Source organism: Emys orbicularis, chromosome 1 (assembly GCF_028017835.1).
Source record: "Emys orbicularis isolate rEmyOrb1 chromosome 1, rEmyOrb1.hap1, whole genome shotgun sequence".
NCBI lineage: Eukaryota > Metazoa > Chordata > Testudines > Emydidae > Emys > Emys orbicularis.
Window position 1 is genome coordinate 338143440 of NC_088683.1, and position 14602 is coordinate 338158041.

At 38.6% G+C, this 14602-nt stretch overlaps 1 protein-coding gene across 1 annotated transcript in view; it reads right to left on the reverse strand.

The window, feature by feature from the left end:
* ARHGAP42 (Rho GTPase activating protein 42) overlaps positions 1-14602 on the reverse strand; it is a 296892-nt gene that overhangs the window by 202819 nt on the left and 79471 nt on the right. Inside the window, exon 2 of the mRNA XM_065406329.1 lies at positions 11035-11130. Coding sequence (XP_065262401.1) covers positions 11035-11130 — 96 coding nt within the window. The remainder of the gene's footprint in view (positions 1-11034; positions 11131-14602) is intronic.

Genomic DNA, 14602 nt, shown 5'->3' on the forward strand with positions numbered 1-14602 from the left:
TTGAGGAACAGTTCTGCTTGACAGTGCCTAGCCCCAGCTCTCCAAAAGAAGCCTCACCTGTATCAAACCGGCACCATAACGAATGTATCCTATATCAAGGACAGATTGAGGGACACTTTCATTGCGAATATTCACCAACTTTATCATTTGTGAGCAGAAAGAATAATCAAAAACCTTATCCAACCATCCAAACACTTCTTAGTCAAGAAACAAGTACTCTCCATACAATAGTATATTCAAAGTCAAGTCTGTATTGAATCCTATCCTGAGACAATAAGAATGGACTTTAACAAAAGAGAATTAAAAAGCCTTATCACAGAAGCGTCATTAGATTTTAAGAAAATGCATACAATTTGTGAATTACGATATCTGCAGTTATGAATCTGACCTGCTATTATGCTATAAACTATATAACTCAATACAATACTATAAATACCAGAAAGTGTTTTTTTTTTTTTTTAATTTAGATATTTTCAAAAAGTTTATAGATGGACATTTTACAATACTGCCATCTTTTGTGGATGGTAAGCCTTGATGGCATGAGATTACATACATGTAGATCAATGTAGAAAAAAATACACAGCAAAGACACCTGCTCATCTGATATACTAAAATCGTATTAGATTAGGCCATTGCTATATGGACTGAAGTAGAAATGGCTGGCCACTACATTTTGAACACCATCACATCACTCCAAACACTCATTCAAAAAGAACACTTATACAAGTCTCATTTGTATAGAAAATGGATCTATAAACAAAAATAAAGCATATGAAATTGTGGTTTTGTAGGACAAACAATGTATGATATACATACAAAAAAAATGTTATTCTTGTTACAGTCTCGGCAACAGACAGGTAGCAAGGGTTAGAAAGACTGAGATAAGCGATTCTAGAATCCCTCCTCCTCCTCCAGCTTTAGTGGGTTTCCACTAGGCCTGTCAAGCAATTAATTTTTTTAATTGTGATTAATCGCACTGTTAAAGAATAATAAAATACAATTTATTAAAATATTTTTAGGTGTTTTCTACATTTTCAAATGTATTGATTTCAATTACACCACAGAATACAAAGTGTACAGTGCTCACTTTATATTACTATTTTTATTACAAATATTTGCATTGTAAAAAACAAAAGAAATAGTATTTTTTAATTCACCTAATACAAATAATGTTGTGCAATCTTTTTATCATGAAAGTTTAACTTACAAATGTAGAATTATTTAAAAAAAAAACCTGCACTCAAAAATAAAACAATGTAAAACTTTAGAGCCTACAAGTCCACTCAGTCCTACTTCTTGTTCAGCCAATCGCTGAGACAAACATGTTTGTTTACATTTGCAACAGATAATGCTGCCTGCTTCTTGTTTACAATGTCACCTGAAAGTGACACCAGGTGTTTGCATGGCACTATTGTAGCCGGCGTCGCGAGATATTTACGTGCCAGATGCGCTAAAGATTCATATGTCCCTTCATGCTTCAAACACCATTCCAGAGGACATGCGTCCATGCTGATGATGGGTTCTGATCCATAACAATCCATAGCAGTGCAGACCAACGCAAATTCAATTTCATCATCTGAGTCAGATGCCACCAGCAGAAGGTTGATTTTTTTTTTTTTGGTGGTTCGGTTCTATAGTTTCTGCATTAGAGTGCTGCTCTTTTAAGGCTTCTGAAAGCATGCTCCATACCTCATCCCTCTCAGATTTTGGAAGGCAATTCAGATTCTTAAACCTGGGGTTGAGTGCTGTAGCTATCTTTAGAAATCTCACATTGGTACCTTCTTTGAGTTTTGTCAAATCTGCTGTGAAAGTGTTCTTAAAACGAACAATATGCGCTGGGTCATCATCTGAGACTGCTATAACATGAAATATATAGTGGAATGTGGGTAAAACAGAGAGCAGGAGACATATAGTTCTCCCCCAACGAGTTCAGTCACAAATTTAATTAACACATTATTTTTAAACGAGTGTCATCAGCATGGAAGCATGTCCTCTGGAATGGTGGCTGAAGCAGGAAGGCGCATAAGAATGTTTAGCATATTTGGCACGTAAATACCTTGCAGTGCCAGCTACAAAAGTGCCATGCAAATGCCTGTTCTCACTTTCAGGTGACATTGTAAATAAGAAGTGAGCAGCATTATGTCCCGTAAATGTAACCAAACTTGTTTGTCTTAGCGATTGGCTGAACAAGAAGTAGGAATGAGTGGACTTGTAGGCTCTAAAGTTTTACATTGTTTTTGAGTGCAGTTATGTAACAAAAAAAATCTACATTTGTAAATTGCACTTTCACGATAAAGAGATTGCACTTCTGTACTTGTATGAGGTGAACTGAAAAATACTATTTATTTTGTTTACAAATATTTGCACTGTAAAAATTATAATAAAAAATAACAACATAAAGTGAGCACTGTACCCTTTGTAGTCTGTGTTGTAATTGAAATCAATATATTTGAAAATGTAGAAAAACATCCAAAAATATTTAATACATTTCAATTGGTAATCTATTTTTTAACAGTGCGATTAATTTTTTTAATCATGGTTAATTTTTTTGAGTTAATTGCATGAGTTAACTGTGATTAATGACAGCCCTAGTTTCCACAAACACTTGCTGACAGCAGAGGAATGGTGACTCAGGAATCTTGAGTTCCATTCCAGGCTCTGGAGGAGTGTGTGTCTAGTGGGCACAGAGACTCTCCTATCTGTCTCCCCAAATATGATCCCTTCTACCCAATCCCCTCTAACTTGTCCCAGTCCTGTCTCTTGCTTATCCCCCAGTCCTCAACCCAGTCCCATTCTCCTTAGCTAGCCAGTACCAGTCTCCTTGCCCAGCCAGTCTCAGTCTCCAAGCAGCTCCTCATCCAATCTCTCTCCCACTACCATCCCTGGCTCCAGTCCCCTCCCTGCCCATCGGCTCCCCGTCCTAATCTCCCTCCCTGGGCTCCTCATCAAATATCTCAGTGTCGCATCTTCCCTGGCTCTTTGCCCAACTAATTGCAATCCTGACCCCCCCAAACACCTTAACTCCTTGTCACATCTGTCTCCTCCCCATCTACTCCCCCTCAGTCCCAGTCTCCTCCCAAGAATCTAATCTGATTTTATCCCTGCCAGCACCCAGTCCCATTCCCAACCACTCCAATGCCAGTTTCCATTTCCCTTTCCTTGCCAGCTTCCAATCCCAGTCTCCTCAACCTAGGCTCTTTGTCCCAATTTACTCCCCCTCCCAAACCTCCCCACTGGTCCAGGTCTTCTCTCCTGTGCATCTGAATCAGACAGCTTCCTTTTCCACACAGTGTAGGACCAGCAGAAAAATCACTGAGAGCACAGGAGACACAGTTGCTTGCATCTACCAGATGCACACCTGGCATGACCCATAGCAGCCAAGATATGCAATTGCAGGGGAAGTCCTGCTCAGCCCAATGCAAATGGAATCTTTGGGGAATTTAGATGCTAAAAACTAAGAAATGTCTACTGAGCATGTGTGAACTTCAAGACTTTTCAAAGGCTTATTACTCAACCACATTTGAATGGATTTTCACAAGGACAGCAAATGGCCTCCTTACTGCCAAATTTCAAGTCTCTCCTCCAAAGCATGACGGCACTAGAGCACAAAGAAGAGGTCATCAGAATTTAACATGGACAAAACATCTTTTCCCCTGGCCTCATTCTTAGAAATGATTCAATCATTTTGGCTGAAATTTTTGAAAAAAATTCAGCCTCAGGCAGACACCTGGAATGAAAATTTCAGCTTAACTGGTTGACATTTGCACAGATATATGCAAACAAAACTAGGGTGTTATAATGGGCAACCTTAATAACTGGCAGTGCTACCAGCTCTTCCTATAAAACTTGTGTAATAATTTTCTCTCAGTGCAACACAACAAATTCAGCTCTGGATTATTCACCTCTTCACATCACTTCAGTCCAAACTGCCTCTAAGAATCCTTCAGAAGCCATTTTTTACAATCTAGATAGTTAACATTTATCCTGTGACAATTCATTTTGATTATTGTATTCTCATACCAAAAAGTAATCTTCAAAAGAAAATGATTGCAGGAAAGAGTGTTGCAGTATGTCAGATTTTAAATATATATATTTAGCAAGAACCTCAATAAAGAACAAATAGACTAAAAGACAACTAAATTTCATAACACATTATCACTCCAGGACATCAAGGTCTTTTATTGAAAAAAAAAAAGATGTACAACAGTTAAAAACAGTCTGGAGGGCCTAGTTAACAGCTGGTATTCTGGGAAAAGCAGCAAGCCTTCAGTTTGGAGTCAGAGCACCCTAATATCTCTCCCTGAGAAAGAGTGCTAAATGGCTGAAGTAAAGCTACCCAAAGTGCATGTTTGGTGGGTGACTGAACCTGCTGTTTTGATCCCACAAACAGTAGCTCTGCTTTAACTGCATTAGCTATTGTAGAAAATGTGTAGATATAATGCCTAGATATCAGGCAACTAAACAGCTCAGAGTTACACAACAAATATTCCCAGACCACAAAAAAGAAGATAAAATATATTTACAATACAACATTCTAATTGAAAACACTGAAGAGATTTAACTATAGATTAACCATTGGAAAGTGAGGTAACTGATCAATAACAATTCCACAAACAACCTTTATTCTGGTCCTATATCCCCTGCTAGATCTGATATTCTTACAGCCACCCCGCCTACATCATACGCAGTTCCAACATGGGCCACAGAACCTTGGTGACCCCCCCACTCACCAACAGCCTACAAGTATCAGAGGGGTAGCCGTGTTAGTCTGCATCCACAAAAACAATGAGGAGTCCAGTGGCACCTTAAAGACTAACAGATTTATTTGGGCACAAATAAATCTGTTAGTCTTTAAAGTGCCACTGGACTCCTCGTTTTTTTTTTCCCAACAGCCTACAGAATACCAATCAGCTAATTCACTCATCATGGGCTAGTGACACCACTGCCATCTTGCCTCTATATTTAAAAAACCCAACTATACCGTCTCCAATCTACAATTTTATTATAGTCATAATATTGTTCTTATTCTCTATACACCAACTCCACCACAATAGCATGCCTACAACAACACATCTTGCCACAATAATTTGAAAACCTCATTATTACTATTTCAAATTTTACATTCTCACTTTAAGTCAGAGACTCTATGCTTCAGAATACATACACATGTAGTCCTCTTAACAGAACTTTATAGAACCCACTATACATATTAAATCTCATAATACTCCAGTCTCCACATTATTTAGCATAAAGGAGATATAGGAGTCAGTATGTTTATAGAACTTATTGCATTTTCATTTGTTAGATTTTAAAAAACCTGAATTTGTAAGAGTTAAGGTTTGTAAAAGTTTGTAAGGTTTGTAAGAGTTAAGGTTATTTGAAGAACAACAAATTTACTCATTTCCAATTTTTTAAACATACGCAGCAGTCAAACTTAAAACTAGAGATAGTTGACATTTTTTAAACAAAAAAGTTTTGTCCTCCCAACAAAATAACCCTACTTTTTTAAAAGATTTTTTTGTAAAAAAAAATAATTTATTGAACTATTTTGTTTTTAAAAAATATTATGACATCAAAAGCTTTTTGAAGTTTATCAAGGGTTTTCTGGAAGTGAAATTTTTCAATAACTACTTCAAAAATGTTTTTTTAAAAAGGCACAAGTTGAAACAAACATGTTTTACTTTTCATCCAGCTCTGCTTAAAATATTTCCTCCATTTTGAAAATAATTCTACTGATTTGAGAGACTCCTTCTGCTTAAAATAAGCACTCCTGCCAGAGCTCATAATACTGTTGTGCATCTCAACACGGAAGAAACTTTTAAAGGTGATCATTGTGCACACCTCTCTCATAACAGTGTTTAAAATTAATTGATATATACAACCTATACTACTTGAACGAAAATTCCTTGTAACGGAGTTGCCACTCACTGCTAATGTGCCTCTTTCTGTCTAGGTCTGGGAACGTAACTCTTGTGGCACCAGATGCCCCCTTGCTGCTCGTTTCTCACTCTACAATAGTTTTTCTTCCGATAACCTGGCCATTTAGTCCACCCCTTTCAGGGTTACAAAGTCCAGCAAGACAACTGTCCAAATGCCATCTCCAGACAGCATTCAGCCTCAGCTCGGGGCTCTATGCCACTATACCAGCGGCTTGCAGGGGAACCCAGGCTCGCCTGCTACACTAGGTTCCAGCCTATAAACAGCAATCCAGGTCCTCAGCCTTCATCCCTGTTGCTGCTTCCTTGGGCTCCTTCCTACCAACTCTATCTTCTCTTGCCTGGTTCTGGGTTTACCACAGGAGCCTACTCTAGTCCCTGTGGCTACTTCACTACCTTCTAGCTTCTTGTAGCTTCTTACCAGACTCCTTACTCCAGGTTAGGATATGAAGGCTTACTCTCCCTCTGTACTTCCTCCTTGTCCTTGATGGCCTACCTCATCCCAGGGAATGACTGAAGCCTCCTTCCCTTGAAGCCCCCTTCTACTTTCAGCTTCTTGGCTTTATTGTTCTGGTCCAGCCCTTCCCCAGCTTGTCCTCACTCTTAATTAACCCTGGTCTTCCTTCTCTCAGGTGACCTAATCGGCCTCTCAGCCTCTTGTTAACCCTATCAGGACTGATGTGGGGAGCACACCACATTACATTCCTATATAGGAATTTTCTAGATTTTTGTAAAAAGCAATTCTGCACATTAGATCTCCTCTAAGCACAATATATATATATAGAATTAAATGGGAGTTTCTAGATCAAGATGTTCTTGAGGTACGAGGATCTAAAGCACATTTAAAGAATGAAAAGTTGGTAGTTTTTCCCTTACAAGTTTTATTAAAAATGGCTTGTGCAACTCAACTCAAATCTTCCCATCCTGTCTTCTTTCCTACGGTACACATAACGAAATTTGGCAGAAAGGAGGTTTGTTTAGAAAGTTTCCAAGACTGGTCTTACAACAGAATTTTTTTCACAACCTTAACCAATGGAGTCACTACCAAGGGTCAATAATTATGGGGCAATTGATATTCTGATAAGTGTGCAAAGACTTTAGTGATACCGGGAGGGTTGACCCTAAACAAACAAAACTGAACTCTCAAGTAATAGCAGCTTGGGAACTGTAGAAACAATAAAGTAGTATTCTTACCAAAGAGATAAAGGAGAGGGGAGGCAAAGATAGTAGGATTCATCTGTACAAAACTGTCTTTGATGATGAGCAAACATCAAGCTTGTAGTGGCATGTAAAGATATGGACCAAATTCTAGGTCACTGCTTTAGGGAGATCAAAAACTGAGGCTTATTCTATAAAGGTGCACAATATCACCTCAAGCCCTATTAGACTGAGATTCAATTCCTGCCAGTTTACATTTTGCTCCTGTAAGCTTCTTTGATGCATATGACAATCCACCAGGAAATGACTGCCTTGGAACGTAGAAATCCCGTCTTTGAAGCGCAAAGTGAAATAAATCAGCTGTCAAACATCTTGAACTTTCTGGTTCTTCCAAAATAGTTTTAAATGCCTGTTTAACATCCAAATAAAATACCCTTTTCTCAACACATTTAGGATCCAGACTAAGACCAGTCAGGACCTTCCTTTAATCACTTGAGGCTAAAGTAATTCAAAGTTGTTGGTTTAGGGTTTTTTTCAGTTAAATATTGACTGACTTTGAGGTTACACAACTTTGAAAGGTACTGTAAATTTTAAATACACACTGTACATATCATACACACCCACAAGCTAGACTTATCAACCATAAAAACATTGCCAAATACACTGTGGGGGAGAGAGGACAGTGAGACAGACAAAAAAACAAAAAGATATTACAAAATAGGCCACAATTATTAATGAGGATAACCACAGATCATCGCAAGAGAGTGTAAAATACAGAAAAGAGAAAAATGTTTGGTGGCCCTGATAACCAAAATTATTTTCTGCTTTGTGAATATATCAAAATGTATAAAGGCATATAAAATTCAGATGTGAACAGCCACAATACCTCTTGGGATGAAACTGCCTATGTCTCATACTCATATGAGTCATAAGTCATATGTCCTAAGTATGGCTCTAATTCAACCTTATATTGCCCTGTAAATTTATTCCATTGGCATACTGTAAATCTGTAAGGGATGGTCGTTTATCCACTATGTAAAAATAAATTAACTACTTACTGAAAGTGTTAATCTCAAAAACATTTTTTTTTATGTAGATAATTTTCAGGCGTAAGTCTACCAGTAAATTTTGCAGATCACACTAAGAAAGATTTCAAAATGCCACATCTATCTCACTGACAAATAGCAACCCATTAAATAGAGGCACTAGACTGAAGTGGTTTGAATTGCCTTCCTAACTTTCAGCCCCATCAGGACTCAAAATATTAATATTTGGCTATCCATCTGCCACCAGAGGGTGTAGACAGACTCTAAATGTTCAGTTCAGACACAACTCTGAACCAATGGAGGAGCTAATAAAGGGATGGGAGTGTGGGGGGGGAGAGGTGTCGACAGCTCCCATGGCAACTTTTAGGTGAACATGTGACACCTTTTCTCATGGGGCTTGGTAGCGGTGGCTCCCTGCTGCGGTTGTTGCAACATGGCACACGGGTTCATGTGGTGCTGTGACCCTGTACGCTATGTCACAATGACTCTCACTTACATTTGACTCGACTGCCCATCAGTCATGATGGTCAGCAGCCAGGCCAAACCTGAATGGCACTGCAATCCCATGTGCCAATTCACAATGCTCGGAGTGGGGAGATAGTCCCATTCCCACAGGACAGGAGCCACTGCTACTAGGTGAGTGTGGGGCAGCTCACTCTCCGGCCTCCCACCCTCTTCAGGGTCTCCCTTCCACACCAGACTGAGATTAGATGGTGTGGGAGAGGATGATGCTGTGTGAGTGGTCAGTGCCCTGATTGCAAAACCTGGGTCTGCCATTGCTCTGAACACCGCCTCTAAGATGAGGTACCTGAACATTTCACACATTCACTCTGGGTCCTTTCCCAAGCCTACTAGATCACTATGAAGAGCTGAACCAATCTGAGATTCTGAAGATAAGGGTTATATAAGGACATGGAAAGATGGCACACTGGACCTTGATTATGCACAATTAATGTTAACTGGGTTTTTTCCATTGATTTGAATTGGAGCAGAATAAAGCTTTTGCTGATGAAATTCTCAGAGCTTACTGAAATAGACTGGCAGTTTGGTGTGATCTGTACAGGGAAGTCAGTCCACTTGCAATTATGACCACTCTGGCACATAAGTAGAATACTTTCTTACCGAACTACAGAGGAAAATACGGCTTGCCAGACCACATGTAAATCTAAGTCCAGTGTTCTACCGCTCACAGTTACCAGTAACAGATGCTTCAGAGGAATATGAATGAAAACTTCAAGGACAATTATAATTAACTTCCCATAGGGGAAGTTTCTTTCTAAGCCCTAGTGGATGTCTTATGTCTGAATCAGGATTTTGTTTTACATATACTTTACACAGAATGTTATATTATAACTGTCTGTATAAATGTCTAATCCATTTTTGAAGCCTCTATCCTCAACAAATATCTTGCAGCAATGAGCTCCACTGATTAATGATGTGCTATGCAACAAAAAAGTATTTCCTTATTATTTCATGTCATCTGCAAGTTTTCTATCTAATTTTTCACCCCTTCACCAAATCATTAATACATATTAGTACAGAACATTGGGGAACTACTCCTGATCTTTTCCCATGCTATAAATTGACCATTGTCCCCCTTCTTTGTTTTCTGTCTCTTAGCCAGTTTCTAGTATATGACAGCTCTTTCTCACCACTCTGAGTACTTAATAGTCTATTATGAGGGACTTTGTCAAAGGCATTCTGAAAGTCCAAGTAGATGCCAGCTGGTTCTTCACTATATATAGCTTTACTGACACACAAACCTGCGCCCATCTGAGCGAATTATTATTTACGTTATTGTGCGGCTACCTGAATCACCATTATTTCAACTGGGTTCTTTTTTGACAACTCCATTAGCATATGAGCTTTCATTCCTAAGCAGGGCTACCACTTTGATGCGGCACATTTTAGTGCTTGTGTAATGATATTTATTTTCGTTTGAGCAAGGAACTGCACCTTGAAAAGAGAAAATTAAGCCATGGTTTCTGATCTTGGGAGGAGACTCCCTATTCTCCATGTCTAGAAAATTATTGATCCCTTACCATTATTTAAGTGTGTCCATCCTAAACCCTATTAGGAAGGAGCTTATAAAACTGTATGAATCACCCCTTTTGGGCTGAAATTTTTCAAGCCTGATGTCTGCCTGAAGCAATTTTTTATTTATTTTGTTTTAGTTTGAGAAAAAATCAATTCAGTGTTTATTTTTTTGTCTTTGCATGTAAGGAAAAAAAAACCTCACTGCACATTTTTCCCATTTAAAAAAAAAAAGGTTTTGCCCTTTATTTGAAAAGGTCTAGGGACAAAATGATCGCAGCAAGAAAACTGAAAATGGACAGGAAGCTTGTTCCTAGGGAATAGGGATGCCTTTCAATGGCCCAGTTAAAACTGGTTTTCATTTAGAAGAATTAGCAGGGTTTGAAACAAATCATACTTGACTCAGTGGCATTCTAAAGGGGCTGGGCTACATTTTGCATACGCACACAGCACATTTTGATGTATAAAGATAAATGAAGTGTTACAACAGCTTTCCAGGGTTTTTCCTCCTACATACACAACTAAGCCCTGGTCTACATATAAAATTTAGATCGATGTAGCTATGTCACTCAGGGGTGTGAAAAATTCAAACCCCCAAGCAGCACTGTACTTAAGCTGACCTAACCCCTGCTGCAGACATGGCTAGATCAGTGTCAGCCTAGTTACTGCTGCTAGGAGAGATGTATTAGCTACACTAATGGAAAAACCCCTGTACCACTGTAGAATCTGTAGCATAGACATATCCTAACTGCATGAACTCTGAAAGAGTGTGTTGTTTACACCTTTATTGTTATAATCAAATCTTTTACATTTTGTAAACATGGGAATATTATTGGGCTGGAAATACAGAACACACTTACCAATGTTAATTTCATCATCTGTTTCAGCATCTCCAATACACTCAAACTGAAAATCCTGTAGCGACTGGGAAAATTTTTGCACTGCCATGGATAGATCTATGATAAAGAAAAAGGAAACAAGTCTTACAATTATTCCAATAACTATACCACAGTATATGCAAGTTTTTCTAGAAAAATAATCTCACATAAAATAAGAGAATACCATTCAAATCAAACTGCTTGCTATGCCTCAAAAAGTCACTGAAGCAAACTAAATTCCTAAATCTCAGCCATAACAAAGAGAATCGTATTGATACTGACGAATAATCCTCAGTTCTCGTTTTCTTGAAGCAAGAGAAATTGATACATGATCTGAAGCTTCAGTGGTAATAAGTAGTCCTAGTGCAGGGGTGGCCAACCTGTGGCTCTGGAGCCGCATGCGGCTCTTCAGAGGTTAATATGCGGCTCCTTGCATAGGCGCTGGCTCCGAGGCTGGAGCTACAGATGCTAACGTTCCAATGTGCTGTGGGGTGCTCACTGCTCAACCCCCTGCTCTGCCCCTGGTCCTGCCACCACTCCACCCCTTCCCCCAAGGCCCCTGCCCCGTCCCCCGAGCCTGCCATGCCCTCACTCCTCCCCCTCCCCACCAGAGCCTCCTGCACACTGCAAAACAGCTGATTGCGGTGGGCGGAGGCATGGGGAGGGAGGGGGAGGCGCTGATTGGCAGGGCTGCCGGTGGGTGGGGGCACTGGGAGCGGGGGTAGGTGGGGAGCGGATGGGAGGCTGCTGACATATTAGTGTGGCTCTTTGGCAATGTTCATTGCTAAATTCTGGCTCCTTCTCAGGTTCAGGTTGGCCACCCCTGTCCTAGTGTATGCAGTGGAGCTACTTGCAAACAAGGACTTCTTACATACACAAGGGTTGCAGGATTGGGCCCATAGGTTACCATGAGTTTTATTTTAATATACGTCTCACACAGTTAAAGTTTTCCATAGGGCCTTAACAGCTATTTTTAAAATAACTAAATATAAACACAATACTATATAATGTTCTGAAGAGACTTTTTTTTTAAAAGATATTGGAAAATATGTATTTTCAATTACTTGCTCATTACGTATGGACTACTTTAGTTGAATGGCATTTACAGGGACAACACACATCTGCACTTTAAAAAAAGTCAAAATTAAACTTCACAGCACCGAGATTTGATCTCAGCAGTAAGAATGTTCCAATACACAGCATTCATAAATATGGAATACCAGTGTGACCAAAATATTCTTCTCTTTTTACAAAAATACATAAAGGTAAATGTTAGAAGAAAAGTGAGAACACATGTATTAAGAATGATCAGAGTTCTATCAGTCGAGATAAAATATTGCTTGAGGACTACCTTTCACAGTCCTCGTGAGATATTTGTAGCATCAGTTTGGAAGCTAGAAAAATGAATAGACAATCTGAACTCTGATGTCTGCAATATCTAGACAGACGTCTCAGTATGGAAAGGGAAAAAAAGAGTTTTACCAAAACCCAAGTTAAGCACTATTTCCAATGCATCACTGGAGTATACAAATCTGATTAGAAACTTTGTCCCGATGTCTTGTACTGACAGCATGTTTGGTGCTGTGCAGCACACCAAAATAAAGGCCTTTCCCTGAAGATATTCAAATCTAGAAGATAGATGCACAGAAAAGGGATGAAATTGGGAAATCCAAAAGATGGGGATAGCTTTGTGGGTTTTCACTGGTTTTTAGCTAGCTCTTTTGGGGCAACACTGAAGGAAGTGCATACTTTAAGAGACACTTGAATGAAGAGAGGGTTTGGGGCATGGCAATCTGGACCTGGGGTAAATGTATCAAAACAACAGTGGGAGGGGAGGACACAAAAGAGGAATAAAAAAGGGCAAGGGAGGACATAAGCATTAGTGCTGGTATTTTCCTTTGAATTTCGCTTATGTATTAGTTAATTTTAATGTGCCTCAATGATAAAGAGGATTTCAATATATTCACTGAAATCAGGGCTTAAATTCCAGACAGCTACAAGCCAGGGATCAATAATAAAAAAAAGAGTGAGGATGCCAATCGATGGAAATACTCCCTTTGTCCCAGTTGCTGGAATTCCTACTAAGGTGCTGCCCCAATCCTTGGTCAGTGCCTGGTTCTTTCAGATCGGCCTCTGGCTGGTAGGCATCAAATTCTTTAGATGCCACCACCACACTCAACCTCTCATTATTTATTCATTTTTGCTTACAGTTATGGTGTGCATCAGCCTTAAAGAAAATAAAGGGCCTTTTTAGAAAAGGCAGACATGAATAAATTTTCTTCTATTGGTAAGGAATGAAATATGGTTATCTAATGCACAGTTGTAGATATATAAGTTGCCTACACAAGTTATCTTTGTAAATAAGAAAAGTTTTGGGACTGTTCAATCCTTCATTTGGATAAGCTATTTTTCCTATTACCAGGTGGTTGACTCTCTTGGAAGACTTAATTTGGTATAAGATTTAAAAAGAAAACACAGAAACTCAGAAGATAATGACTTTACAAAAGTTATATGCTACTGAAATAAATTAAATATTATTTCCCCTTATCTTACGGTTTATTTTAAATACAGAAAATACAATTGCTATGAAGTAAGACACAAGCCAATAAATCCAGATTATTCAGCCATTATTTAAAAAACATAATTTGGCAAAGCATTTTCATTAAGCACTTTTACCATTCTGTATCTATAGTGCAACTATATATGTTTGTTTTCGATTAACAGCTATTCATTACTTATATGCAGTTTAAAATACCACCGCTTGCACCTTCCTTCAGTGAACACAAGAAAATTTCCCCAGACATGAAGTCTCATCATTTTATCGTTATAAATTCTATTTTCTCTTCTATAACTGACTCTCTCTCCTTCATATCACTCTGGCACTTGTTGCTCCAAAAAAAGCATATCAGAAGTAGAATTACAGTTATTAAAAAGAGCGGCTCACCTGGTAGTCCTCCAACATGTTGAGCTACTGTACTGTCTCCATAATACACTGCATAATATGTTTTCTATTAAGAACAGAGTTAAGTATACACTTGTGAATGTACTGCAAGCTTACTGAATGTTTCTTGTTCCTATGTGTATGAAAATCATCTAACAGTAGCAATGCATTATTTTAACAACTTAGAAGTAGTTCTGCTTTGTACGTCTGACAGTATCTTGTGTAGTTTATGCAGTAAAAAAAACTGTTTTTGTTTCTTCTAAAAAATCTGAATCTATTACATTAACTTTTGACACTTAATCTTAGGAGTCAATTGTTCTGTAGCTATGAGAAGGATCTATTCAGGTAGTTTATGTAAAAGCAAAGGACAAAGACAGAGTTCCTTGGTTCTACTACTGGCTCTTCCACCAAATTACCATAGAGTAAATCATTAAAGCCCTCCTGCAAACTAGCACTGAGGCATGATGTGTGGCTTAAATAATACTTGTAAAGGACTAAGATTCCAGAATATAAAGTGCTACAGAAGTGCAAAGGATTAACCATTACTATAAATAGTCTATGTCTGTAAATTCCCATGGACAGAGAGAACACATTGTACTGAATGTCTGA